At 45.3% G+C, this 27638-nt stretch overlaps 1 protein-coding gene across 4 annotated transcripts; it reads left to right on the top strand.

Annotated features, from left to right (window-relative positions):
• Positions 1 to 4398: 4398 nt before the first annotated feature.
• Positions 4399 to 24085, top strand: SENP5 (SUMO specific peptidase 5). 4 transcript variants are annotated; one of them, XM_085232438.1, is made up of 10 exons: positions 4404 to 4616; positions 9559 to 11138; positions 14198 to 14303; positions 14458 to 14605; positions 15227 to 15274; positions 17093 to 17170; positions 19753 to 19890; positions 21397 to 21480; positions 22825 to 22875; positions 22962 to 24085. In XM_085232438.1, the coding sequence occupies exons 2-10, from the start codon at positions 10181 to 10183 to the stop codon at positions 23070 to 23072; spliced, it is 1722 nt and encodes a 573-aa protein (XP_085088564.1). In that variant the 5' UTR covers positions 4404 to 4616; positions 9559 to 10180; the 3' UTR covers positions 23073 to 24085. The 4 variants fall into 4 exon arrangements, 3 of the variants coding, with proteins under 3 accessions (XP_085088565.1, XP_085088564.1, XP_019474652.2); XM_019619107.3 differs by lacking the exon at positions 4404 to 4616 and adding an exon at positions 4707 to 5481; XM_085232439.1 differs by lacking the exon at positions 17093 to 17170 and having other exon boundaries at positions 4401 to 4616.
• Positions 24086 to 27638: the final 3553 nt, after the last annotated feature.

The raw sequence follows: 27638 nt of genomic DNA, 5'->3' as shown, positions 1-27638 counted from the left end.
CAGATCAAACCATGCCTGTCTCTGTGACACGAAGGTTCCCAAACTGGAGTGGCCCCTACTTTGGGCTGAAGTATTTCCTCTTTCGCTTGTGACTCCAACTCAGAAAACAGAATGTCCCAATAACAAATTTGTCATCTCAAATACTTTCTTTCTAGTCTCCTACTAAATTGCCTGCATTTTCTTTCCTTGGAGTAATTTCTGAGTAGAGATAAGTCAGCTATTTTGTTTGTCAGTACTAATTTGAAATGGCAAAGTTCATTATGTTTCAAAAGCCTCAGTTGTAACAGACTGGCTCCAGATGACATTGCGTCAATGCCTTGCTGGTACTCTGGGAAAGACTGATATCCTTGCAGATTTCCATTTGAATTCCCCATTTCATCTTATTCTCTCCTAGTTGTTTAAAATTCTTTCAGGCTAAGAAAAATGTATAAACACAATTCCCTTCCGCTGACCTGAAAATATGTAGAAATGCCCCTACAGCATTTTCCTCTCTCTTTGAAGATGATCTCAGTTTCTCCAGCCTCTCCCGATAATGAAGATTTTCACTGACGGAAAGATCCTTATTTCTTTTCTACACTACATGTTCTTCATGGACAATTCCAGCGCTGCAATGACTGTAGCTATATGCTGCTATACAAAGAGTTTGGCAATTACAATAACAGTATCATTTAGGAAGGTGATTATCAAGTCTCTGCTGCAGGAGGTTTTTGCCTCTTTTTCTTTCAGCTCTTAACAAATGCGGTGACAGCTTTGTGTTGCTTCTTGTTTATTCCTTATTCCATTTCACTCTTTTGTTCCCGGTGAGACAAGCCCTCACAATCCGATGTAAGTGAAAGGCAACACGGCGTCAAAAGGAAGTCCCACGTTTGGCTGCCAAGCAAAAGACAGAATGTACTAGTAGGATGCTGTGCATCAGCACTGCTTCCAGATCCTGCCCTCCGTGTGTCACTGTTAGAGAGAACACAACCAACATGTTTCAGTGAAGAATATTGACAGTTGGCTGGAAGAGACCACATTTATTCTTTCTGTAAAACAATTTGCACTGACATAATTTCTGCATTTTAAAGGGTGGTTGGATTCCTGCCTTGCCCCTCCAGCCTTGACCATTTCTACCTCCCTCCTGCCCCGGTGGCCCCTGTGCAGCTCCAGAGGAAAACTTTTGAGTATTGCTGCTCTTTTCCCCCTTTTTTCTTTCTTTTTTTCTATTTTTTTTTCTTTCCATGTAGATCAAGCATTCATTTGCTAGTGAGCTTCACAGTCAGTAGTATTGGCATACCCTGAGGGAAGGCAGAAGAGAGCAGAGAAACAGGAGTGAAAAAGAGTGACTGGAGGCAAGAAACTTCTCCAGCTGGTTCTCTTGCCTAACTAAACATGTGGAAGTGTACATGGAACCAGCTTTTAATTAGCTGGCTGAGCAGCAGCCCTGGTGAGCTGCAGAGCAGTGCAGACACCTGCTTTTCTGTTTAACAAGTGGGCTTTGCCTGGTCCATGACAACACTGCCCTTGGTACCTGGAATACCAAGTTTAAATATAGTTTGTACACGGACACAGTGAGCTCTGGTCTGTGCAGTGCAGACATACAGCAAGATACAATTACAGAAGTATTCACATCCAAAGCTAAACACTGTTAAGGGCACCTTCCTTTCACTGCAGTCCCTTTTATAGTTCGGTATGGGGCCTGTTGGCTTCAATCTGCTTGCTTTCAAAACATACCTGCAAGGCACGGAAGCAGCCCTGTCTGTGTCCTGCAGAGCGAGATCTGAGAAGCACCAGGTGTGGGAACTCATTCCCTCTATGAGCAGCAAGAAATGTTTGGATCTCGGCTGCTCCCACCTGTTTGAGGGCAGCCATCAGTGGCACAGCTGAGCTCCCAGGCTGTGGCTTGACATCCCTCAGCACAATGTGAGCACCTTCACTTCAGCCACTGGCAGAAGAGGCCCAGGCTATTCTGACTTGCATGCCAAGTCGACTGGGAACAGAAATCTTTTCTGCTCTGCAATTTGGAAAAGGATTTGGAGGGAAGGACAGTTGGTGAAATCCTTGTCAGTGTTATAACTATGAAAGTATGGATATTTACAATTTAATAGAGTAAATGTGCAAGTAGGAATGGTTTTGTACATTAAAAGTTGACCATATTTGTATAATTGGGTTACAATCATAGAGAAGGAGCTGGAAAACTCACTCTGCAGTGATGGAAATAGAGATCCCCATCCAGACCTACACCTCTGCCTGAAGTTCCCTAGAATGAATTGTGCAGGACCCAGAGCACACTCTGAGATCTATGCCAGCCACGACGAGCCTGCTCTGAAAAGTGTTTGTTTTGTTTTCACTGTTTGTTTTTAAACCAGGTCACTGGAGATCCAAAGCACAGTTTGCTGCATGTGTTTGTTACACAGCCAGCCCTTGAGCTAACCAGGATGCAGTGAGATGAGCAGCTGGAAATTTCACCACCTCTTCAGTGAGTTTTGCAGCTATTGAACAGCAACATAGGATCACAGCTGAAGCCCTCTTGCTATTTCAGAACTGCTGTGTAATACAGTAAGCCAGTGCAGTACATGACTGTAGTGATATAAGGCTTAATCTGTATCAAGTCTGTTGAATTGAAAGTGTAAACACTGCTTTTGTTAACTGAAGATACAAGTCGGTGCTTAAATTTTAGGAGATTCACCTCTGAGATATGCTGGAGTGATCTTTTTTTATCTAGAGCTGCTGTGCACTCATCCTTGGTACAGAGGGCAGCTGAGCAGGGCAGCACAGGGCAGAACTGCTCCGACCACTCCAGGTTCTCTGCCTCAGCTGGGCAGGGCTGGAGGCACAGCGACTGGGTTGTGCTGGGAGAATGCTTCCTCACAGAGCCCTCGGGGGCATCTTCACTTGTATCTTTTTAAAAGCTTTTTTGTTCATTGCAATTTAAAACAATCCTTCCAATGTCTTTAGTGGCAAGTATGTGCTGAGATGTACGGATGTTTCTGCCAGTGCAGGCTTTCCATCACAACTCGAAGCTATGGAATGTGCTTTGGAGTAGTCCTTAATTTTATTCCTATTCAGACACAGAAAAGTAGGCAGTGTCAACAAAGAAAAAAAAAAAATTCCTTCTTAAGCCCCACAAGTTTAATAATCTTTTGCTGAGTTTCCTGATGTGGCTGTTTGCATTCTTTGGTGAATTCAGACCGACTGTGAGCAGCCTCCAAATAAAACATAGTCACACGAAGATTTACCTTGGCTGTACTGGTGCGTGGCTGCATGAGACATGGAGCAGCCAACTGGTTCAGCTCAAGCTGCATATCCTCTTCCAGCAACTGCTTCCCATCGAGCTCACTGCTGCCCGAACTAGCAGGGCTGTTGCTTCAGCTCACAGAGGTGATTTAGTTCTGGTGTTTGTGTCGATGATCAATGAAGTCAGGAAGCTGCATTTACAGAGTGTTCAAAAGCCCTTTTATTCTGCAAGAATCAAATCCAGGCTTCCGTTAAATGCAGTAAAGTCTCCCATCATTAAAACACTGAGGCTGCAAGTTTGGCCACAAAAATGTTACAGCCATGCAGTTGGTATTCAGTCCTTTCTGCCCGCATTGCCAAGTCTGGCTTTTACTTATTTATTAAATTTTACACGTCTCATGTCTTTCGTGCATTCCATAAAGCCTCTGTATTTACAGGCATCTTATTCACCCGCAGACTTCAGCTTGCAGTTGTTAAGGCCCTGCTACGAGCCCTCAGGACAGAGGAAGCATAAACGTGCAGTAAGGCTGATCCTCACAGGCAAAGCCAGAAGGCTCATAAAAACCCACATTTCAAAAGTCAAATCGTCATTTTTTAAGAGGATCTCATGAACTCGGGCTCCCATTTATGCGTCCCAAGTGCCTGGATCAGACAGCAGCGATGACCGCCTGGGCCAGGCTGTGCTAAGAGCAGAGAGCGCTGCAACAGAACAGGGAGGAACCCTCCTTCCATTACCGTGCGCCCCATTTACTGCGTGCAGGACTCGTCCTGCTGCCCTGGAGCGCTCGGCCCCTCTCGATCGGATTCAGCGTGCAGGAAGAACATATGGCTGCTTAGGAAAGCACGTGTTTAATGAGAGCTCCGGCGTGGACGTTTCTCAAACAAACAAATAAAAGCCAACAGCTCTGTCTGGCACTGACAGCTCTGCCTTACTGCACTGCCTTCTAAACGCCTTTTGTTACTTCTTCGTCACGGCATTTCACAACGGGCGCGGTGCGATCAGCGAGCACTTCCCCTCGTGCCAAGCTAGAGCAAAACCGACGCATCGCGGCCGTTTCCCAACCTTTCTGCTTCGCCGCCCTTTTTTTTTTATTTGGAGGAATTCCCCGCAACGAAGGGAAGCGCGATCCCCCAACCCCTCCCCCGCTCCCAAGGGCTCGGCCGCAGGCACAGCCCGGCCCGTCCGGTCCCTCAGCAGAGGGCGCGCAGGACGTGGCGGCAGGCCGGCCGGCGGCACGCAGTCGGAGCCCGTGGCGCCCCGCTCGGCCCGGCGCACGCGCGCTGTCGGTTCCGCTCGCGCCCCCCGCCCCGTCGCAGTTCTGACGCGGCAGCGCCGGCGCAGCGCGCCGGGGCCCAGCGTGTGGCGGCAGCGGCGGCGGAGGAGGCCGGGAGCGGCCGAGGTGAGGCGGAGGTCGGCCGTCCGGGCGCTGCCCTTCGCGTTCCGCCCGCTGCGGGCTGGGGGCGGCGGGGCGGCGGGGTTTCTCGATCGCCGCGCGTTTGTTTGTTCCGCCCCGCGGCTCTCGGCCCTCCTGCCGCCCCCGGGGCTGCGATCTCCGCTCGGCCCCGTCCCGGCCGGCTCTCCCTGCCTGTGCTGCCTTGCGGGGAGAGCTGCGTTTGCGCCCTGACCGGCGGGCCTCGAGCCGCTTCTGCTTGCAGGGTGTTTGGAGGCCGGCGCAGCGTAAGGGCAGCTTCGTAAAGTCAGTCTGAGGACTGGAAGCTGAAGGGCGCTTATGTCCGCGTGCCCACCGTATTAAAGCAGCTCGAGCTTTTTAATCTCGGTTTTTTCATCGCTTCCATCACTCTGACTTTTGGTGGCATTTCTCATCCATGCCGTTTAATCTGATGCGCTGATCTAGTTTTGCCTAAAGGAGGATGTTGCCATAGGCAAGTCATTAAAAAAGTGCCAGCGATGAATTGAACAAACGTGCAGCCTGCTGGCTGAGATCCGGGCTGGTTCCTGACAGCCGTGGAGCAGGGAAGAGGCCCAGCCGAGAGCCTGAAGTTCCTGGTGTGTGCTGTGATAACCCGTGTCAGCGTGGACTTTGGCAATTTCTGCACGGCCCGGTGTTAATGTGTTGTCAGAATGTCTTTCCCTGCAGTTTGTTTCGCCTCCGGGACAGAGCTGAGCGTTTGTTCGGTGAACGGCTCCCAGAAATGTGCTGAGTGGGTCAGAAAAGAGAGAGGAGGCAGTTCGCAGTGCTTGGGCCTTCTGCGTTACTTCTGCGTATGGCAGCTGGGTTGTTTCAGGCCTCCTGACCTTATCAGGTTAGTTATGGCTGTGCCGTGGTTTCAAGACAGACACCAGCCCGGCTTCCTCTTTCCCTTTCTGATTTTGGACTGTGGTGTCAGTGTGCAGGGCCCGTCCCAGCCCTGTGCCCTGCCTGCTGGCTGAGGCCTGACGCGGCTGGACTCGTTGCCTGTGTGCAAGAGCTGCTGCCTCCCACGGGAGTAGGTGATGTGTGTATTGCTGGTGTCCATGGAAAGCAACACACCCAAGGCTGTTTGCATTGGTTACCTTACCGATACAAGTGTCATCTACATTTTGAATAGCAACACCAAAACTTGTGCAGTCTGGGAACAACGCTAGGAATTAGCAAGCAGCTATAACTGTGTCTGTCTGGAGGTGCCGACTGCCCAGCTGGGCCCAGCACAGCGGTGGTGGGGTGGGAGGTAGCCGTGCTGCTGCGGGGTCCTGGCTGCACTGGGTGTGCTCAGAGAGTGGGATAGAAGGTGCCTGTGCTCAGGTGCTTTGGGTATCAGAAGCCTTTGGCAGTGCATTGTCAGCAGCATTGCCTTTCCTGTTTGTGTGTTTTAGATCTCTAAAGCTGCCAAAAATATGTGGGACCACAAAGGTGAAGTAGGAGTAGAACCATAGCAGGTTTAAAACTGGTGAAAGAAGTGAATACATTATATCTTTTCCAATATACAATTTCATTTGAAGCTGCAACCATGTAAGCTTTCAGGTAAGCTGCAACTACAGGAATTGCAAGCAGAGAGTGCTGTCAATTGCTCTTATGAAAATGCAACGTGTACCTGCACGGTGTTCACTACTGACTGCAGGGTCAGGGGCCTTCCATTCCGATCTGTGCAGGTGCTCAGTTTTAGGCTGGTTTTATGTCATGTTGACACGTTGGTGAGTTACAAGAGCTCTTGGGATAATTCTCTGTTTTGGAAATGGAAGTGGTGAGCAGCTCTCAGAAAATACTTTAGTCCAAAGCAAATTGGTAACCAGAGTCCACTATTGGTACAAAGCTGAAATTTGTGGCCATCTTTGTCCAGTGCAAAGGAGATTGTGCCTTTTAATATTGGATCGCTGGCAGGTGGCATGTCAAACACAGCTGGAATGGTGAGGACTAATGATGGTAAATTTCTGTCATGTGTGATCTGTGGAAGGTATTCACTGGGGCTTTTCCTAAGATCTTGCTGGCATGACTCCTGGCAGCATTCATGTGTAGAAGTGTATGGCTTGTATAAGCCCAGTGATTCCTAGTGGTGACAGTGACTGACTTCCACAGTTTTCCATCTGTGCTGATGTATTAGGCTGAGAAGTGAGTTTTTCTTCAGGTTCTTAAACTTTGGCTTGCTTTGTTTCTGCGTTGTTCATTTCAGTTCCTTTCCTAGCAGCACATGCTTGAGCTACACTTTTGCCTTGCTGATTTATATTGCCAGGTAAAACCAGTAATACTCCAGTAGCACTGAGGGAAAGTAAATTCTTCAAGCAGCATCTTCTAATGAAATATTTGCATATGGATTATCTTTTGTCACGTTAAGTAATGCAGCTATTAGAAAAGGGAACTGTTTCAGCTCCTAGGCCTGGGATTAGCTGCTTTCTTGGAGGCCTTTGCTCGAAAGGGATCCAGACTTAAAACTGATTGTGCTTGGAAAGGGAGAAGGGAGGGCAGGAAAGGTTTCTTGGGTTAAATGGCTTTGTGAGACCTTTTTTCTTCTTTTTAAGCAGAAACTTTTTCACACAGAAAAACTTTCAGTGTGGAAAAATTGGTGTATGTGCCACGGACAAACGTGAAGTATTTTTAGTCATCCAAGTGGTAATGTCTTAATGATCTAATTTGTAATCTAAAGCAGAAGAACGAGTGGGCAGAGCAGCTTTACTAATGTCTCTCCTTGCTGCAGCTTAGGCAGCTGGATTTTGTCACACTTGTGTACAAATGAGCTCTGTCGATTGCTTTTGCAATCGATCGCACTGAAACTGTGGCTCCTCTCTTGCCTCTCAATTCCAGTTTGCCTCGGGTTCTTTTTGTTGCCAGGACTTACCTTTGCTAGCATCTAGCTCGGTATTTTTCCCACCGTGACCATGACGTGGGTATGGCTGTGGCAGCTGCTGCTGCTCCATGTCTAAGGCAGCGCCTGTGCAGGGGGTGCATCATATTGTGCTCTGCTATGAGAGAGGATAGAAACGAGGACTCCGAGCTGGTCGGGGCATGTGGGTATGTGACCCTGTTACTGGGTGAATAGTGTGTTACTGAGAAGTGGTGACACTGACACTTGATGTGCTGTGCTCTTCCTGCAGTGCTGGAGACCAGCAGCCCAGCAGAAGCCCCGTGTGCACGTGGCTCTGCTGAGAACACAGCAGTTTGCTGGATTGTTTGTTTTGCTGGATGGAAGTGTGGCTGGAAGACGCTGTCCTAGCAGCAGTGTGGTTTGGCTGCTGCTCACTGGGGCCGCTCGAGGAATGTTTTGGAGGTAGCATGCATCAGCAGACAGACAAGTAGAGTCTGCAGTGTAAGAGCAAGCATAAGCTGGAGATAATGCTATGTAATAGGTAAATGTTAGAGGAGCAAGTATGAGCAAATTGGCTTGAAGAGATGCTGCGACCACATTTCTTATGATAACTAAGTTGTGCGGAGATCAGCAGAGGGTTACAAAAGATCCAGGCCCCACTCAGCATTTACACTGTAAAACTGTATGTTTTGTGCATCTCTGTTGGTGGAAGTAGCCCAGTTCCATTCTGTGTTGGCTGGTTTTGTGTGGTGGAATACCTTACCCAAGTGCTCAGTGATGTTCTTTATGCATCTCTCTCAGCATTTCTGTTCCCTGTCACCTCCAAAAGACAAGTAAAAAATTGCCTCCTCTTGTTTGCACATGAGATTAGCAGAGTCAAAAATATAGAAGAGCTTCTCAAGTTTGACTTTAAATACCTGGTTCTGTAGGTACCTAGCATTTTTGTTTGCTTTAAAGTCCAGCTGATAATGCTTTTTCAGCTAGACGATGCTCGCTTGTTCTTGAGTTGGATGTGGCCGTGAAAAAACATGTGATGTTAGTCTGTAAGTCAGAATCAGCTGGTTAGGAGAGAGGGGGACAGAGTCCATTCTGAACTTGAGATAAATACAAAGCATTCAGAAATACAGTGTGTGCTTGGTTAGGCTGGAATAATTTGCACGAACCATCCCATGTTGTGCCTGGCTGATGCCTTCCCCTTGTGCTCTGGGTACCTCTGCCTGTGAGCTGATGAGTCAATAACTGTGAGCTGTGCCACGAGGATGGATGGATATTGCCATGCAGGCTTTACACTCTTGTGTAGTCTGAGTTATATCCTTAGTGCTCACTTTGAGGTGCAGGTTTTAGAGGGGAAAGGTAGTTTAAGGTGATTAACTGGCGTTCTGCTTTGTCTTTGCTTTGTTAATGCAAAGATAAACACTATTATAGCAGCTGATGGCTTCACTTCGTGGAGTGAGCTGTTAATGTAAATACAGAGCAACCACTTCACAGAGTAAGTAAGCTGTGTATGCTTTATAGAGTCAGAACATCAGAAATTCTTCTGTGGCAGTACATTGCTGGTCCCTTAAGGGAAAGATTTGTGTGAGCGTGTGAAGCGCCTTCAGAGTGCTGCTAACATTTATTGCCCAGGAATAAGTGTTCTCTTTGTACAGCCATGATGGAATCAGGTATGTACACTCACTTGTTGGCTAACCTGGGCTTCAGAGTCCTGTCATGAAGAAGCCTTTAGAAGCAGCTTAGTTAACCATGCTTGCTCTGCAGCATGGGTATTGAACAAGATTTAACCTAAGGCCAGAGAGTCAGAAGTTACATATAGGGAGCGTGGGCTGCATGGGGATTGCCTGTTTGTGGCCGTGCCTCAGGGGGAGGTAAATGAGATGAGCCTGTTTACACACCAAGCCATCGCAACCATTGGTTTCCTGTCCCCCCTCCCCCCCACCTTTTTTTTTTTCGTTTGGTGTTTGAGAGCACGTCCTGGGGAACGTGGGATTGTGTTTGGAGGATAGGTGGAATTTTACATACATTGCCTGGGGAACGTGTGCCGGGGTGTTCTGCTGTTACATCACAGTGCAGATAACTCTGAAATCATTTCCTTTATTCTTTCAGCTGGTTTACGAGATCATGATGAAGCAGAAATATGAAAAAACATAGAAGAAATTTGCTTTTGAAAGGAAGTCAGTTGCTGACCCTGTCTGGAAGATGGACCGCTGGATTTGGGGAGCTTGGGAAATGCTGCTTCCAAAAGCAATTCTTCCTAGCTAAGAGGAAAAGACAGAGCGCTCAGCTAATTGTGAGCTTAAATCACAATAAACTGTTCAGAAGTCTGCAGTGCAGAAGGAGGGCACTTGAGCTCCAGAGCAGGTGGGCTCCTGATGTGCAGCTAAATGCAGAAACTTATCAAAAACCTACTGTTGAACCGTAGAGCTTTCCTTACAAAAATACTGAGGGCAAAAAGTTCCTGTCCCAGTCTCAAAGCTGAAAGCCCATCTGGAGAAGCAGTAAGAAAACTCAACAATGAATCCTTTCAGAGTGAAGATCTCTTGGACAAAGAATTAGAAACTGGCGCTCCTCTTAACAGCATCTCTGGCAACGTTCATTGTGTCTCATGTGGTACACAGCACGGTGCTGCGTTACCTGTAAAGAAAGGTGGTTTTGTATATGGTGGGGAGGAGAGCAATAATGGTGTGGGCAACACAGTCCTGGTAGTTTTAAACAACTATAAAAGGAAATGCTGTTGCAAAAGGAGTGGAATGGAACTTGTGGCCCCTTGACAACTGTAAAGAGGTCCAAATTTAGCCATAATAATGTAAAAAAGAGATCTTTATTTATGATGCATAAGAAACTTTCTATGGTTAAGTTTCGGTATAGAATTATAAAATCCCCAGAACTTCGAGCAAGAGGCAAAACCTGCAAATTGAGGAAAATCAAGCCAAGGTGGGTGCAGAAAGTGACGAGGGACCATCGAGAGACGCTCCGGCGGGATTTGGAAAGTGGATTGTGTAATTGGTTTTCCTGCTGGAAACCTAAAAGGAACCGTCTTTGGAATCAGTACAGCTTATCAGATATGAACAATAACACACCCAAATCTTCGGGTGAGGAGAACGAAGTGCCCGCATCTGAGAGCGACCACGTGCAGGATGCGGTGCTGCGTGCTGAGCTGCTTTCTGAGGAGCCGGGCGCTGGGGGGCAGGAAGGCGGCGCTGGCACCATCCCACCAGAACTGAGAGCTGGAGCTTCTCTGCAGGCAGAGGCCGGGCACGAGGTGGAGATCGGCGAGGCTCCGGCAGAGGATTGCAGCTCTGATGTTCTGATCTGTGTGATAGCAAAAGATGCTGCGGTTTCGGGTCAAGATGATGCAGAACCGTGTGAGGTTATGGGTGTAGATGGAATGATACTGTTACAATCCTCCTTGCAGGGTTCTGATGTCAGTGATGATTTTGCAAATGGACCTTTATCCATGGAGCTGGCACAAAATGAGGACAGCTCGAACCAAATGGAGGTGGAGGGCTCCTTGAACCTGGACATTTTTAGTGCAAAGCTACTCGATCACCCTTACTGTAAGAGTCCTCTTGAGGAGCCTTCACCAGAAAGCACAGAACTGAAATCAGGAACTCGAAAGGGAGGCAAAAAGAATGGTCAGAAAGCTTCCCGGGTGGCTGATGAGCAGTTGGCAGCGTGGCTTTGTGGTATATCTTTTACACATCTTAGGGCTTGCTTCCAAGAGTTCCTGAAAACTGCGGGATGTATCATGGAATCTAATGTTGTTTTAATTCCTTTGTTAAAATGGATTCTTATTTTGAGTTGTAAGAGGTGCTAAGTGTAACACTTAATGGAATGAGGCTTTAGAGAGGAGAGCTGTGTGAATGAAGGCCAAACTAATACTTAGCTGGCAGGCTGTTTTGAGGGATGGGTGAATAGTGCCTCTGATTTCAGAGAATGCAATGTAATTTGATTGGAATCTTTGTGAAAAAATGTTGGTGGACATTTTAAGTCTTTAATCATGTGGTTCATACCATGATTAACCTCATGGTATGAGGTTAAAATTTCCAATTTTTTAATGGTTGTAAATTATTACTCCTAACTTGGACTAACTCAGTATTCTGATACTTCTTTCCAGTCTTATTCACTCGTCTTTTGCTCTGTCATGTACTGAAACTAAATCACGTAATTTCATTATCACAGGTTTTAATCTCATGGAGGTTTTCTCCATGCTCATTTGTGAAGTAAGTTTAATGAATCTTCTTCAATCTTCTTCTTCTACAGTGTTTTTTTAAAAAGGCAGAACTAGTCTTTCAGGAATGCAGGTTTAGCAGAAAGGTTTAGGGATTTTTTTTAGTCAGTGCTGAGCGTGCAGTATCTGATAGCATCTAATGTGGACCGTACTAAAAATAGCAATCAGTGTCTTATTTATATATACCAGCATACTACACCCATAAGAGTACTGAGTTAGTATGTTATGCTACCTGGTGCCACTAATATAATGCCCAGTTCTGGTAGTTGAAGTCTTCCTTTGGAGGAATTGGCCTCATAAATTCCCATAAAGCTGAAGCTGGTGTCAGGTAGTGTTTGAGGGATAGTTTGATGTGCTGTCTTTTCTGTCCTGCTTTTTAGTCTCACCTAGATTCTCTCTTGCCTCCTGGAAACTTGCAATTGAATCCCTAAAGCAAAATGTGTAGGACAAGTTGGACCTCAAAAGATGACTTAGCTTTTCATATCTGCAAGTTAATGTGGGATGTGTTTCTCTATGACTGGTTTGATGTAACCCAGCAGGAACCAGGCACTGAAACTGAGAGAAACTACTGTACCACAGTGAGCAGAGCACTTCTGCAATGGAGTTTTAAAGATTGTCCAGCAGAAAAAAAAGGGATGTAGTCCTTCTCTAACCGCCAAGGGCAAAGACTGGGGCAACAGTTAAAGTTTTGGAGTCTGACAGGCCATCATGTTCCTGTCCTGAGCAGCTTCAGAAAAAGAAAAGCCAGTAAACGGACTCAAGTTTTTCACACTTGACAATTTTAAGGGAGATCCTGCCTAGCTTCTCAATAAAAGTAGGTGGGACTGCTTTGTGTTTTCCACGTGGCTCGGGGCTCCTGACTGAGGGCTGATGCCAGGTCTGCTTTACATATACATTCATACTGAGTTTTTGCCTCCTTAGGAGCTTCGTTAACAATTTCCTGCACCCTTGAAAGATACTGCTGACCTGGCAAGAGTTTTAGGATAGATGCATGAAGGAGATGTGTCAGGATGCTCTTGAGTTTTGAATGTCTCTGTAACAGCTGGCTGTGGATGCTAATGAGCAACATTATGCAGTGCTTTCTGATATGAGCAGGGCTCTAACTCCTGTCTGTTATGGTTGTGTAATCTTAGATGTAAGATACAAGGGATAGAAGTTGTAGGTGAGCATGTGGCAGAGTGCTAGGAAGGACATCTCTCATGAACGATGCATCCTTGCTGTGGGATCTCCCTCCAGAAGCCTCCCTTCCTTCTGTCGTGCAGCCAGGTGTATTTCTTGCTGCATCCTCACTGCTCCTCTTGTCTCTGGGTTTTGTTCTTGTTCTCCCTCCTTTCCTTCTTGTGCTTTGCTTAGTGCTCTTCTCCGGGCACTTCATTCCATTGGATTTTTCTCATCTTGCTTTTTCCCATCCTGATCTTTGAAAGGTTCCAAAAAATGTCGTTAGCTGTTAGATGCCTCATTAAGCAGAGAACTGGGCGTCTATTGCAGTGATGCCCTCTCCCATCGCACCCAGGCCTGAGACAAGCACTGCAGTTTGGGTCAGTGCAGCTGCCCTGGGCTGTGTGCTCAGATCCAGCTTTCCTTCTGTACACAGAACACGTTTTCTAGTGCAGTTGAAAATTCGTCTGCAGAAAGCTGGAGAATGCAATCTCTTTTTTTTCCTGCTAAGTGTTGAAATTATGTTTTCTGTTTTCTTTCATTCTCAAATTAGTTTTGGGTGCTATGGAGTGAGATTTGTGCCTCCACTATTCTAGTCTGGGGTCTGAGGAAAAAAATATATTTACTTCCTAGTTTGGGGATTTTTTTTTTAGTTGATTTTTTTTTTTTTTTAATTCCTCCACTATTCATCCCCCCATTAATTTCCAGTTAATATCTTTTGCTTCTACTGCTGTGGTTGCCTGGTGCTTTCCCAGACAAGGCCAAGCTGACATGGCTGTCTGTGGCCTTAAATGCCATCCCTGAGATACAGGGTAAATGAGTTAACCTTGCTGAGAGACTGGCATTCTTTCCAATGGCAGTGGTGAGTGCAGGAGCTGAACAGACTGCAGACACTGCTGATCAGGGCATGTTCTGCATACCATAAGGAGAAGATATTGGCTTTTCAGTGAAAACTGTTGCGTATAAATGATAACCTTTCATGTTGTGGTAAAATTACTTAGGATGCTAATCGAAACAGACAGTGGGCTGGATTTTCCTCGTGGTACTGATACAATTAGTTTGATGTAGATATGCATGTATGTTGTGAGAATGGGGTCTGATCTTTTCCTGTAAAGCTGAACGATCAGATTTCTGCCTCTTTATTTTTGTCCTCCTCCCCTCACCCCCTCTTTTGTTTAATGTTGCCAATTCAAGATTAGGGATTTTTAGTATATAAATGCCATGTGTGGTGCTGCGTGTCTGTTGGGTGCGGAATGACTGCTGCTCACGCTTGGAAGAAATGACTGCTTTGTTGGGCTCGTGAACTCGGAGGGTTTCTTACATGTTTGCACTTACATTTTTCTGGTATGTTTAAAGGATTCCTAGATGAAGTTATGAAGAAATATGGCAGTTTAGTTCCACTCTGTGAAAAAGATGTCATGGGAAGATTAAAAGAAGTCTTTAATGAAGATTTCTCCCATAGGTGTGTAGCAGTATCACATTCTGGACTTTATAAAGGACACATTGCTCACATTGCTACCGTGTGCTCCATGTCTTAACACCTAAAGCATTAGAATTTCTTTCGATGTGATCTTGACATTGACTGACTTCTTTCTGCTTCTTCGATCTTGTTTTAGAAAACCTTTTATCACCAGGGAAATCATGAAGTATCGGGAAAAACATCCAAAAACCTCCACTTGCAATTTCCGGGTCTTCTATAATAAGCACATGCTAGATATGGATGATTTAGCTACACTGGAAGGCCAGAACTGGCTGAATGACCAGGTTAGAGATGCTTGGTGTGTGTGTGGTTCTTTCCCATTCTTAGCTCTCTCTTTGTCAGGGTATCTATCAGCTGCTTACTTTCTGCTGCAGTATAGATAGCCTGCCCGTAGTTGAGATGTACGTAGTTGAGTGGCTTTTACAAAGGCAGGTGGAATAGTAGTGGAAAAAAGGAGGAGTCCCAGCTGAGCTGCTTCCTTTTGAAGAAGTGATGTTCTACTGTTTTGAGAAAAGAGCAGCTACCCATGCATGTTTGAGTGTCTCCTCACGAGCTCAGTGCCAGAAAAGCAGAATACAAGAGCAGCAGAGTGAAGCAGCAGGCTGTGGCCTCCAGCCAAAAACCAGGAAGGCTGCAGAGCCGAGGGCATGCACTGGTACACTTAAATTGAATTAAACTGCATTTCAGATTGGAGCAGGCTTCAAGCAGCCAGTTACACAGCCTCTCTCAGGGCAGGCTGCTATTAGTTCCAGAGAGCTTGTCCTTCAGACTACAGCAAAATGTTTCTGTAATTGCTCACCTCCTTGTTGCTGCTGTAAGTGTGAAAGGTTTTGGATTTTGGGGAACTTGTGGATTTGGGTATAAAATTATTCTGTACTTATTAAAATATTTGCTAACTCTTACAGATAATTAACATGTATGGTGAACTCATCATGGATGCAGTCCCTGAAAAGGTGGGAGTCTCTGTTTTTATATGAGCGTACGTAATGAGGGATTGAGACAGAAGGGGGTAGCACTGAATATTTCAGATTCAGCTTTAAGGCTTTGCTCAGTGATGTTCTGCGTGGTTCGATTACAATTTATTGCTGTCTGTTGCTCAAATTTTCCTCCTTTCCTGCACTAAAATACAGTCCTCAGTACTGTTATTTGTTTCAAGAATGCATTAGCTCTGCAGGTGGTTTCCGTACTAGCCTGATTTACTGACCTACCTGTGGAAGTTGGCTGCCCTATTTTCTCCCATCCCTTCTCTGCCAGAGGTTTCTGTCCCCATCCTGTCTGCTTCTAAATGCTTTATCCATGCCCTTGCTCACCAGTCCGGTATCTTAGCTGAAGTTTCTACTGGAGGTGGATTCCTGCTGAGATGGCAGACCATGAATGGCAGCATCTGAACCATGCTCACGTGCTGTTGTGCTCATTCACCCTGCAGCTGCTCAGAGAGCTTCAGCTGTGTGCCTGCTGAGTGGGAATGGACGCAGCAGTGACTGCAGCACTCTGCTTTGTGCATCCTCAGCAGAGTGTTTGCCTCTTTCCAATTGCAGCGTGGCACTTATAAAACTAAAAAAAAATGAAGAAAACAAGCCATGACAAAACTCGTAGCAGTGGCAATTATAAAAAGCCATCTGTTTTCTGGTAGAGCTGAACAATTTCAGGTGAGACCACAAAGGAAGAACCAAACAAAGCCATTTTTAGATGAGCTCTGCAGAACCTCGCTCTTAAAATCTTCACGCTCAGAAGAAAGAGCGTTGTTGCTTTGATTGGTGGTGGTGGTGATTCTTCATTAGTATTCTCTGTACTTCCTGAGCATGTGCTAGGGTTGTGGTGTTGGAGATTGTATCTGTTTGCTTGTGTCTGCTTTTTCTTCATAGTGCATAATTGAAATCCTCATGGGAGATTTTGTGCTGGTACCTCAGAATGTGGTTTTGAAGTCTGCTGGCATAGCTAATGGCTGTTAGCCTGCGTTTTCAGATGCTGAATTTTCTAACTTTAAGTAATAACTCGAGCCATCTACCACCTCTACACTAGCAGAATTATTAAAAACAGATGTTGCAGGTTTGCACTGGTATTATTCCGTTCCTGTAATTGCAAGAAGCTAAGCACAGGGGATAATAGTGTTAACCTGGAGCTAAATAATTGTTTTTAACATAAGCCTGCATTTTTTCCCCCATAAATGCAGGTTTTCAGTTACTCAGAAAACAGATGTGGTATAACTTAGAAATGCTTTTAAATAACAGAATATTGTTTCTGTCTGAAGTCCGGAGCTGGTCGTAGTAGTTGAATACAAATGACTCTGGTTGGATTGCATCTTATAACTGTTTTGATGAAATTTATTTTGATTGGTTTTTTGTGTCTCTGAGCTTCCATCAACCAGAAGCCAAAGTTACTCCCTCTTGCACCATCCCTGCTTTGCTAATCCAATGATCTCTTCCTTAATCCCTTTAAAGAATAGCAAAAACCTTATCCTGGTGTTTTTCTCCCAGACCCATCCCCTCCAAAAATCTAAACATGATATGCCTGGAGATACCAGAAAGTAAATACAAATGTAGCAATGACTTGCATCATGTATTATGTGGAAAGAGGGCTTGCTTTTTGTTGTTTGCTAAAGAACAGCAGTAGTTTAGGCCTTGCAAAGTCTGTGTCCCTTCTGGGGTTCTGTTACAAAAACCTGCATTAAATAATGCCTCATTATGAGTTGTTCTGTATAAATTATCCTGGAGGCAGAGGAATGACTGTGCATGAGGATTTCTGTGCTCACTTCTCTCTCTCTCTTTTAGGTTCATTTCTTTAACAGCTTTTTTCATAGACAGCTTGTAACCAAAGGATATAATGGGGTAAAGCGGTGGACTAAAAAGGTACTTTTTAATCTGTGTTGTCAATGCTGTGGTTCTCTGGGGCCGAGTTGAGTCACTGACTTGAAACTGGGTGCTGCAGGTTATCTGCAGAGGCCAGGTTTGCAAAGGAGCAGTACAAAGTGAGCTGTGGTTAGCAAGAGCAGTAGGGTGGTGTTATTCAGGTCACCTCGCTTATGTTGCAAAACTGTGCTTTGAGTGGCTTCATCAGTTGCGGTAGGTTATCTCTGGGTATGTTCGTGCGAGCTCTTAATTTAGCTGCAAGAAATGTCTCTTACTGCTCATGGCTGTGCCAGGTACACTAATCTATGGGAGAGCAGACTTAATGCTGCTGCTTCCTTTCATCTCAAACTGGGATTGTTTGATGAAATCAAACTGCTGCTCCTGAGGAACACGTGCCAGTGCTATGAGCAGAAATTAAGAGTCCAGCACTTCAGTAAGCTACACTGTTGTTTTCGTGACAAGGACAGAATTCACCTGGCTTTCCAGAACCCGCGTTGCATCGTGGGCTGTGATATTTCCTGGGATAGCAAGTGCAAAGAACAGTGCTCCGTTTTCAGTGAACATTTGTCCTTTCTAATGTGGTAGATGAGGCAAGACTAATCAAGGGCCACGCTTGGATGTATGATCGTTCTGCAGGAGCTCTTAAATAGCACACATCTGTGAAATGCAAGAGATGAGCTCATTATCCGAATATAAAATCTATTCATATAATTTATTAAAATCTCTTTAAAGAGACCCAGAATATCGGTGCTTGATATTACAGGACTTTAAAAAAGTTTTCTCTGGCAGTCCAAGTTTTGCAGAAACTCAGAAAGGGAAAGTAGGTTCTGAAAGTTCAACCTGTGTTCATGTTGCAGCTGAGGAGGAAACAGATTTTCACTTCGATTTCTGAAGAATCTCTAAAGCAAGGACGGGAGCTAGAGAGTTTCCATTTGGAGGATTCATGTAGACCGCTTCATTCTGCAATAGGCAATTAAGGGCAGCTCGTTTCTACTTTTTAAACACACCGTAGCATTGTGCTCAGTGTTATGAATGTGCTGTTCAGAATCCACGTGGCTGAAGCCCAGAGGGTGTGCTGCTCGGCCCTGTCCTGCTCTTGTCAGCCCCGTGGCTCTGCGCTGTCGTGCTGCCGTGAATCCAGATCCCCACCGTCTTTGCTTGCTGTACATCAGCTCTTAATGACAGACTCTTCCAGCTTGTGGCTGCCTTTTCCTACTCTTCTTCTCCAGGTCTGCACACCTGTAGCAATCCCACAGCGAGGGCCACACGAGGGCCCTTGGGTCCTCCAGACTCTGCTGCTGTGCATCGCAGGAGGGGCAGTTCATTTATCTTACTCCGGCTCTCCTTTGCGGGCTGGCCTTGCTGCTGGCTGACACTTCCTTGCTTCTCAGTGAGAATGATGGATCGCTGCGTGCCGAGTGTGCTGTAATCCACTCGGGGAGCGGTTTCTGCAGGAGGGAGGAGGGATTGGAGATGCTCGTGACAGTCAAAATGGTGTTGTGAGCGAGGCGAGGCTGATAGCTGCTGTGAGTGCTCAGACCTTTCTGTGCCTTCAGCTTCCTGCTGATATTCAAAAAACACTTTTCCTTCCGACAAACGACCTGCCTTGTACCAGCAGTGCAGCAATTATGGACTGTTCAAATTGCACAGTGCTTTTTTTTTTTTTTTTTTTTAAAAGAAAAAAGCAGTATAGAAATCTTCCCACAGGACAAATTCATTTTGTTCAGCATTCTGTTTCTTCTCAGCATTCTGTTTCTTCTCAGCATTCTATTTCTTCTCAGCATTCTATTTCTTCTCATTTTCTGGACTGTACCACCAAAACCCCAGCAATTAGACAACCCTTTGGAGAGGAGTGAAGATCATGAAAGGCCTGGCTTGGCTCTCTTCCAAAAGCGTAAGGCTCATCTGCCACACAGGCACCGGCCTGTTGCATCTCCTCGACTTCTTCTGTACTTGGAGGCTTTCTCCCTCGTCTGCCTGCCTGTGGCCAACAGTGCAGCTGCTGCAGCACAAAGCTCAAGGAAGGAAGCGTGCATCTGCATTGCATTTCCCCTTCCCTGCTGGCTGGAGCACCGTGCAGCCCGGCTGCCTTCCCATCTTACAGCAGGGGGAGTCGGGCTCCACTGCCTGCTGGCTCTGGGGGCTTTGACACAGCCGCTCCGTGCATCACCTGCCTGTGCCAGGGTGGAAGTTAGCAGTGGTCATACTGCAGGAATAGCATTCTTGAAGAGTCATAGTTAACTCACACTGAGTCTCAGCTGTATTCCCATCGTTACTCAGAAGAAGACCCACTTGGGTACAGGTGCTGAAGCACAGCGTGGGCAGGCTTTTGCCACAAAGGCTGTGGTGACTAGCTGCGGTGCTGTGTGATGCTCCTTAGCTGCTGTCAGTGCTGTAGATGTACTTTTGTGCCTGCTTGTGAGCTGCGTGTGAGAGGCATGTGAGGAATGTGTTAGAAGAGTGGGGGGTGGAAAAGACCGCTTCAGTGAGGGGTTGTTGGAGGGGGCACTGGGATATGATTTAGTCTTATGGTTTTCTGTATATTGTTCCTCTAATCCTCTAATGATTATTGTTCTTGCCAGGTGGACTTGTTCAGAAAGACTCTCTTGCTGATCCCTATTCACCTGGAAGTCCACTGGTCCCTCATTACTGTGAACATCCCCAACCGAATTATTTCGTTTTATGATTCCCAAGGCATTCATTTTAAGTTTTGTGTAGAGGTAAGAGTGACAGCTTTTTTGCAAGGTTTGAACTGGTTCTTTAAAGAAATAACCCCTCGTCCTGTTCATCCTTAAACTTTAAAAAGCAGCATGTCTGCTGTTGACCTGGAGGGTCCCAGAGTGAACCCACGCCAGGAAGCTGAGGTCAGATTGCACGTTCCCTAAATAGTCTGGGTGTGCCTCGGCGAACCTCTTCTTGCTCTGCTTTGTCACTTGCACAAAGAGCAGGGGCTCAGAGCCATAGCTGTAGGTAAGAAGATAGTCTGAGAGTGAGAGCAGGTCTTTGCTATAGGATGCGGCTTTAGGAGCTGACAAATTGCAGTACTTTGTGGGGAGGTTGCCAAGGTGAGAGAACAGGGCTGAAGGTGCTGTAGTGCTGCCCAGCGGGGTTTATTTGTTACTGTGCCTCTTTTTCCTCTGCACAAGTATGGAGTGAGCACTTCCAATTGTAAACCAGCTACCTTCTGAAATTGTTACCTGAACACTGGAGTGAAAATATCAGTCCTTCTTTTGAAGAACAGTCAGGAAGTTTTTGCTGGGACTAGCAAATTGCAGTGACCTCTTACAAAAGCTAATTTTGTCAACTTAATTGCTTGTTTGATGTAGCAGTCCTCTACTTTAAACTGTGTGTAGCTGTTGGCTTACAGCAGAGCAGTAATTACTGTACCCAGGAGGGTTCCCGGCCAGCACTTCTGAATGAAGATAGTGGCTTCCTTTTGGCATTTGCTGAAGGTGAAGCCAGTGTTTGTTCTGGGAGCAAGAGACCTCGTGCTCTCTGGCTTCTGAACCTGCTGCATAAACTAGGGGTCCCTCTGCAGCCCCACAGTCTGTCCTGCAGCTTCCCATGCCTCTTAATTGTCTCACGAACGTAAGGTATTTCTGTTTTTGCCCTTTCTTGGGGTAGGAGGCCAGTACTCAAAAATCTCCTGTGATCTACCCAGTAAGTTGTATGTTAGTGTGCTGAAGTGTGTTTAAATTGTGCTATAAACCACCAGCCTGTTTACAGAGAAGTAGGATTTACTTAACCCAAGACCAAAGGCTCATTTATCTTGCTTCCTTCTCTTGTGTTGGACTATTTTTTCCTGTATGTCACTAAAATGCTCCCTTGAGCTTTGTTGATTAGCTGCAGTACTCAGTGTTTTTCATTGGAATTCAGGCAGGAAAAGGCTATCATCCTGAATGCCACGGTGTCATCTGAGTGAGAGCCCAGGTGCTGAAGCTGTGGGGTGTGTCCATATGGCTGAGAGCACTGTGACATTGTGTACAAGGGCCGCAGTGTGCAGTGGGGCTGAGGAGCTTTAGAGCCTCCGTTGATGGACTGAAACGAGCCTGGGTGGTGTGGAAGGTGTTGGTCTCTACCTCTAGGTGTGAGCTCAGCTCTAATACTTAATGCTTACCTGAAACTTGTCCTCACTGTCAAAAAGATGTCAACGAAGATGTCAGTGTTTCTCTTCTGTTCCTTCCCTGGTGAATAATTTTGTTGTTTTCTCATCTTTCCTTTTAAAGAACATTCGAAAGTATTTGCTGACTGAAGCAAAAGAGAAGAATCGCCCCGAGTTCCTTCAGGGTTGGCAAACTGCTGTGACAAAGGTAAATGGCAGCCTCCTGCGTCCTGCAGGGTGACTTTCTGGCAGATTTTAGGAGATTGCTTCTAAACCTATATATTTTTTATAAGCAGTGAACTGTTTCATGCTGACTATGAGGAAAGTGGTAGGAGCTACAGGTGGTTACACATGGGAATTAAAGCTCTGTCATTCACCCACCCACCTCCAGTCTTTAATACATTCTGCATGTAACTTGGTGACCTGAGCCTGGTCTCTGGTCAATTAAATATCCAAGCAGCAAAAGCTGTATCTGATACCCAGGTTGGCACAAGGTCATGGACAGGGTGAGCTGGGGGCTCTGCTTTCTAACTTCTCCCAAAACTATGCTATGAGGAAACAGATGAGTGCTGCTGCTGCCTGTGTTTTCTATTTGGGATGGATAGGCAGCTTGAGTCTCCGGGGCTGTTTGTAGCACATTACATTTGATCACAAGTAAACAAAGTCTGGCAGCAATGAAAGGCAATAACTTGTCTGTAGTGTAAATGAAGGAATAGGAGATTTGTGTAGCCATCCCAAAATGGCTCCAAAGATTAAAAAAACAAAAACAAACCAAAACCAAAAACCAGGTCATTGCACTCTAGACACTCCCAACAACTCCCTCATTGCACAGGATTATTTTTAGATGACACTACAGTGGTAGAATGATTCCCTTCCATGCTTATGCACACTCTGTGCAGTCAGAGTTCATCTTCGTATATTCTGTTAGGTAGGGGATTTGGGAGATGAGAAATAATAATTTTCCCCCTTCAAGTGCAACTGACGTAGTGTATCAAAGTTCATGTATGGAGAAGTAAAAAAGGTTGAAAGTCACCATTTGAGGATGCTTGGTCAGTGCTGCTGCCTGACCACTTGTCACTTTTCGTGTTCCTTCAGAATCTGTGGTGTGACTGGGGGAGAAAAGCCACTGCTTGTCACATAGGTGCTGAGAATAATCTTCCTCTAGACCTGAGTGACTTTGCTTATACAGTTTGGTGCTGTGTAAAGCTGATAGTGCTGCACAAACATTTATTTTAACTAATTGAGGAGCTGTACTGCGTAGGTCACTAAAAGAAAATAAACTCGAAAGAAAGATTTGTAATTTGTTTTCAGGCCAATAGTATATATTTTTCTGAACGTAAGGTGCTATTCTAGCTAGGTATTGAGTGTCACCTTGTGAAAGTTGGGATGGGCATACGTAATTGCAACTGCAGTTACTGTTGCTGCAGAACAGTTGTCTCTGGGAACAAGATACCTAATAGTTGTGCAGAATCTGCTTTAGGTTTGAAGCTGGACTTACAGAAAGAAAGAATGGGTAAAGTTCTAATGTGTCTCTTGTTTGTTTTCCTTCTAGTGCATTCCACAACAGAAAAATGACAGTGACTGTGGGGTTTTTGTGCTCCAGGTAAGAGCTTTTTGCAAGCAATCAATGGCTTATATTGTCTGTGTTGTAAATGTCCTGTTTCAATTGAGCCTTTTCCTTTTCTTCAGTACTGCAAGTGCCTCGCCTTAGACCAGCCTTTTCAGTTCTCCCAGGAAGATATGCCCCGAGTGAGAAAAAGGATTTACAAGGAGCTGTGTGAACGCCAGCTAATAGACTAATAAAATGCAGCCAACCTAATTTCTCTGGCATTTCTGACAAGTTGCAGCTGGTGTTTGTTTACTTGAATTTCTGAAAACTTCCCGTGAATTTTGAGCAATTCTCAGCTGAGTGGTGTGGCCACTGTTGTTACCTCAATTTTCTGACAAGCTCTGTAACTGGCAGAATATAACAGAGTTGCCGTAAAATATTCCTAATGTCAGTTTGGTTCTCTTTTGTTCTTTCCTGTATTTAATATTTATTATCTCAGCATGCATATAGGCAAAGCATGCAACTAAAATCATAAAGCTGTAGATTTGGTGCACCTTTGAGATGTAGCTAGAAATGACAAATACAGGTGAATTTGTCTGGAAACAAAAAGATGCATGATATGTTTTCTAATGCAATAATGCTTTGAATGTATCAAAAAAACCCCACACAACTCAATGCCATAAAGAGAACAGCTAGAACCTGTTTGATTATTCTGTTGTCCCTGGTGTGGCTGAAAAGTACAGAATTGCCACTTCTTAGGGTGGCTAAATTCATCCACAGAGTTCATTTGCAGAGTCCCCTTTTTTAAATAGCTGAAATTGGTAACCAAGTTTGTTCTGCTAACACTTACCTGGCTGTCATTGGTCAGCCTGCCCCCATAGATAAAAAGCAGCCTTTGCACAGAAAGGAGGTTTCACCATTTGTCTGTGTAATAAAAAGCTCGAAGATGTGCAGTCAGTCAGATTGATGGTGTGTTCCTCCACTCTGCAGAAGTCTCCATGGTGTGCGTATTAAGGAGGAGAATTGTAAACCTGGCTCTGAAGAGTCGTGGTTCAAATACTAAGATAAAATCCTTGGCTGTAACTGTTTAAATCTCAAATGACTTTGAGTCATTTTTCCACAATATGAAATGAAATGAAATGTACCATTTCTGCATCTCTCCCTTCAGCTCTGTCTTTAAATGAATTCCCTTCTAGCTTGTTGTCTTTAACCTCCCATTGGCTTTTGCCTTCATTCAAATATAAATTAATTTGTTTCTGCTGCATCTGCTATTTGATTGTCTCCAAGCATCCCTGGTTTCGTTTGCGTTCAGCAGCACTGATGGGACTGGTTGGGAATAATAGCACTTGTGGTGGGTGCTTACAAACACAAAAAAATCATGGTTCTGCTCCAGAGGGGCAGGAGGCTGTAAATCCAGCACTAAACTTTGCAGTATTGTTGTACTGAGCAGGGATAAGTGGGAGTGGTAGATCTTGAGACTTCAGTTTTTCTGCCTTGATCTCTAAACTGTGATGTGTTTTTTGATCAAGGAAGCCAGTTCTGTTTGAAGAGACTGTTGTATGGGACTGCTACACCAGCAGAAGCCTTTGCTGTGTTTTTCTGCCAGTTGAGGGAGTGAGCCCAGAGGAAAACTGTTCTCAATACTACACATCATCTGTTGCACAGCTTTGCTTTGACTCTGTGTCTGTCCGTGGCCCTGACTTGTGACAGAAGAAAACCACTCTGACTTTGCTGTCTTGCAAATTAACTCAGGCTTGAGCCGAACCAGGTGCAAATCCCTCCTGGATTATCAGAGGGAGCTGGGAAAAAAGAGGGAGTGCCAAGTGCAGTCAGGCTAGGAGATGGAAGCGTGCACATGCTGAGCTGTGCTGGAGGAGGAGGTTCTGCAGTAGCTTGGTGTGTTCCCACTTCGCCTTGTTGGCAGCTGGCAAGGGCTGGCTTAATTGAACAAGATAAGGAAGGCCTGAAGCACTTGGCTAGATAATTTAAATAGGGGACTTAGTGAATCAAAAAGAACCTTAAGACCCAGAGTGGCCAAGCATAGATTTACTGGTCATATGGTGCAGAGGACCCCACAGCACATGGTTCCGTTGTCTTTCCCAAAAGTATTGCTGGCACAAACATCAGCACCTTGGGGTGAGTGACCGTGAGCAGTGGAGGGTGACTTCCATGGAAACTGAAGCTTGGGGATGCAGTTTCTCATGTGCTAGGCCAGAGCATTTTAGCTAGTGCCGCCATTCTCATCTCTGCACGCTGCTATTGTGTCAGCGGCATGAATGCTGATCCTGCCATGTGGTGAGACCAGTTCAGCTGATGTTGGTTAGAACTAGCCCAGCCAGACTGCCACTCTTAACTCAGAGGACAGAGGAGTTCTCACGAAAGCAGTGCCAGCTTTGGATGCGTGCAAGTGAAGCCATGTCCTCGGGCAAGACTCCCTGCGAAGGGAATGAAATACAGAAAGGGAACTGTAGAAGCAAGTTGAATTTATATCCAGAACTCAAGATGATGCTAAGGAAGCTTGAAAGATGTGGTGGTGTACCAGCATAGGAGATGCTGACTTTTTAAGGAAGATGCTGTGCTTGCGGACATTTGTCTTTGTGCAGGAACTGAAGCGCAGCTTCCTTTTCCAACCCTTTGGTGCCTGCAAGCGATGGGTAGGAATCTGTCTTTTCTGTATGAGAGGCTGGCAGGAGATTTGAAATCCTGATCTCTTTATCAGTGGTGTCAATAAAAGGACAGTATTTGTGTGAAGTTTGTGTATAACAGCAACGTCGATGCTTTGAAGCCAGTGCATATGTACACCAGATCGTGGGAGGGGAGGGGGCTCACGTCTGAGTCGCTGCCTGGTGAGCTGGAGAACAGGGTGGGGAAAGATGTGTGTTGGAAAGTACTTCTTGTGTGCTTCCTTGTCATCTAGAGGTTTGCTGACAAGTGTTCCAGTTGCTTATGGGGCAGTACAGAGAAGCTGAACTCAAGTCTCCAACTGTGAGTACAGCAGTGAGAGGCCTCTGAAAAAAAGAAGGGGAAATTGAAAACAGAGCTAATGTAAGCAAAGTCTGTTGGTGCAGGGTGGAAATTAATCACAGGCCGTCAGAATCTCAGACTCTGTAATGTTGTATCTTGTGAAACTGGACTAATTAACTCCTCCTTGGGAATGTCTTTGATGCCTTAAAGGAGATGGACTCCATAATCTGTAGTCGTTCTACCATTTCTTAAACATTCGGGACTACGTAGAGTGTTTTTATTATGAGAGGCACATTTATGTGGCTGTAGTTATGGCTGTTAGCAATTCCATTAATATGATATTCAGAATTTCATAAATCACTCTGAACAGGTTTGGCTGATGCTTAAATTTCATGACTTGTTCTGAAGAGATTGTCTCGCCATGCTGAATTATACAAATAGGCCCAGAACTGGTAAAGCCTCTGTCTCACGCGTGACAAATTCAAGCTAGCTGAGCTGTGATGAACCTTCAGCACAATTGGAAATAAATGATTAGTTTCCATTTTGTTTGCTTTAATCCATAGTTCAGAATGACTGTGCAGCTGATGTAAGTAAGTTAGAAAACAAAAGTGGTTCTGCAGGGCATAGGAATATCCACTGCCGAGCCCTGAGTGGAGCTGAGGGTGGACCTTAGTGTGGTTCCTTGGTGCCCCGGGCTGTTCTGAGCTGGGTGTGCAGGTGATACCTGCGAGTTTCGCTTGCACCAATTGCTGAGCCAGGCAGGCTTGTGAGGAGCTGATGGCCTGTAGCTTCTGCGGTGTGGTGTTTAACCTGTCCTTACTTCCTCAGAGTTTTGATTGGCATTATCTGCTGTAACGTTTGTTCAAGTTAACCAAAGATTTAAACCCTGGGAAGTAACGTCGATTCAACTCCGCTGAGCAGTAGCAGTGTTTTGTGGGTGTGTTCTTCCATCAAATGAAGCTCACGTTCCTGTGAAGTAATAAAACAAAGTTTTACCATAAACCCTATTTTCTTTCAGCAGATTAGTTTCATTTTAATTTTAAAAGCAACTGATGTGATGATAGAGGGAATGTTTGTAGCAGCTTGTTCTGGAGCCCATGTTATTAGGAGAAGCCTCCCCAGCTGATGAGTTCAATAACTCTGAACTGTACACTAATGATGCTCCCTGTTCCGTAGCATTGCCAGGATGGAGCTCACTGTGGTTTAAGCCGTGACAGCATACAAGATTGGAGGTGTCACATATTGCATAAATAAGGGCGGAAATCTTGTGTTAGACACTTTGTACTAAGGTGGCATTTAAAAAAACACAGATCTGTCGACAGAACAGGTAGGACTTAAATTGCTTCACTAGATCAAACCAAATTAATGTCCTTCTGATAGTGCTTGCTGATGTAGCTGTGTAACCAGAGTTAAATCTTGTCTCTGCTGAACTTTGCAAAGCCATACAGCTTGTGAATTTGTGATAATGGGAGGAATGAAGGCTTGGTGAATGATTCTTTAAGCTATTAATCATGAGACTGGCAACATCATTGTCTTTATTACATTCATAATTTAAAAATCCTATCATGGAGGAGGAAACATGGATGCTTGTTAAATATATTATTTCACTGGAAAGTGCTAAGAAATCAGACCATTAAAGTACAAAATTGTAAGAGGTGCTAGAACCTTGCCAGGAACAATAATTACTATTTATGTGTAATAGGCATCTGGAGGGAAAGAGATGGGTCTGGTTTGCTTGAGCCTGAACCTAATGGATTTTACAAGTAACCAACTAGAAGGATTTGGGGATTGAATTTAGTTTTCAGAGCATGTAATGTGACAAACCTTAGAACTGAATCTGTTGCAAGCTGAGT

This window comes from Meleagris gallopavo, chromosome 11 (genome assembly GCF_905368555.1).
Source record: "Meleagris gallopavo chromosome 11, MGAL_WU_HG_1.1, whole genome shotgun sequence".
NCBI classification, from domain to species: domain Eukaryota; kingdom Metazoa; phylum Chordata; class Aves; order Galliformes; family Phasianidae; genus Meleagris; species Meleagris gallopavo.
The sequence above is the reverse complement of the archived record's forward strand: the minus strand, read 5'-3'. Positions and strand labels throughout refer to the sequence as shown.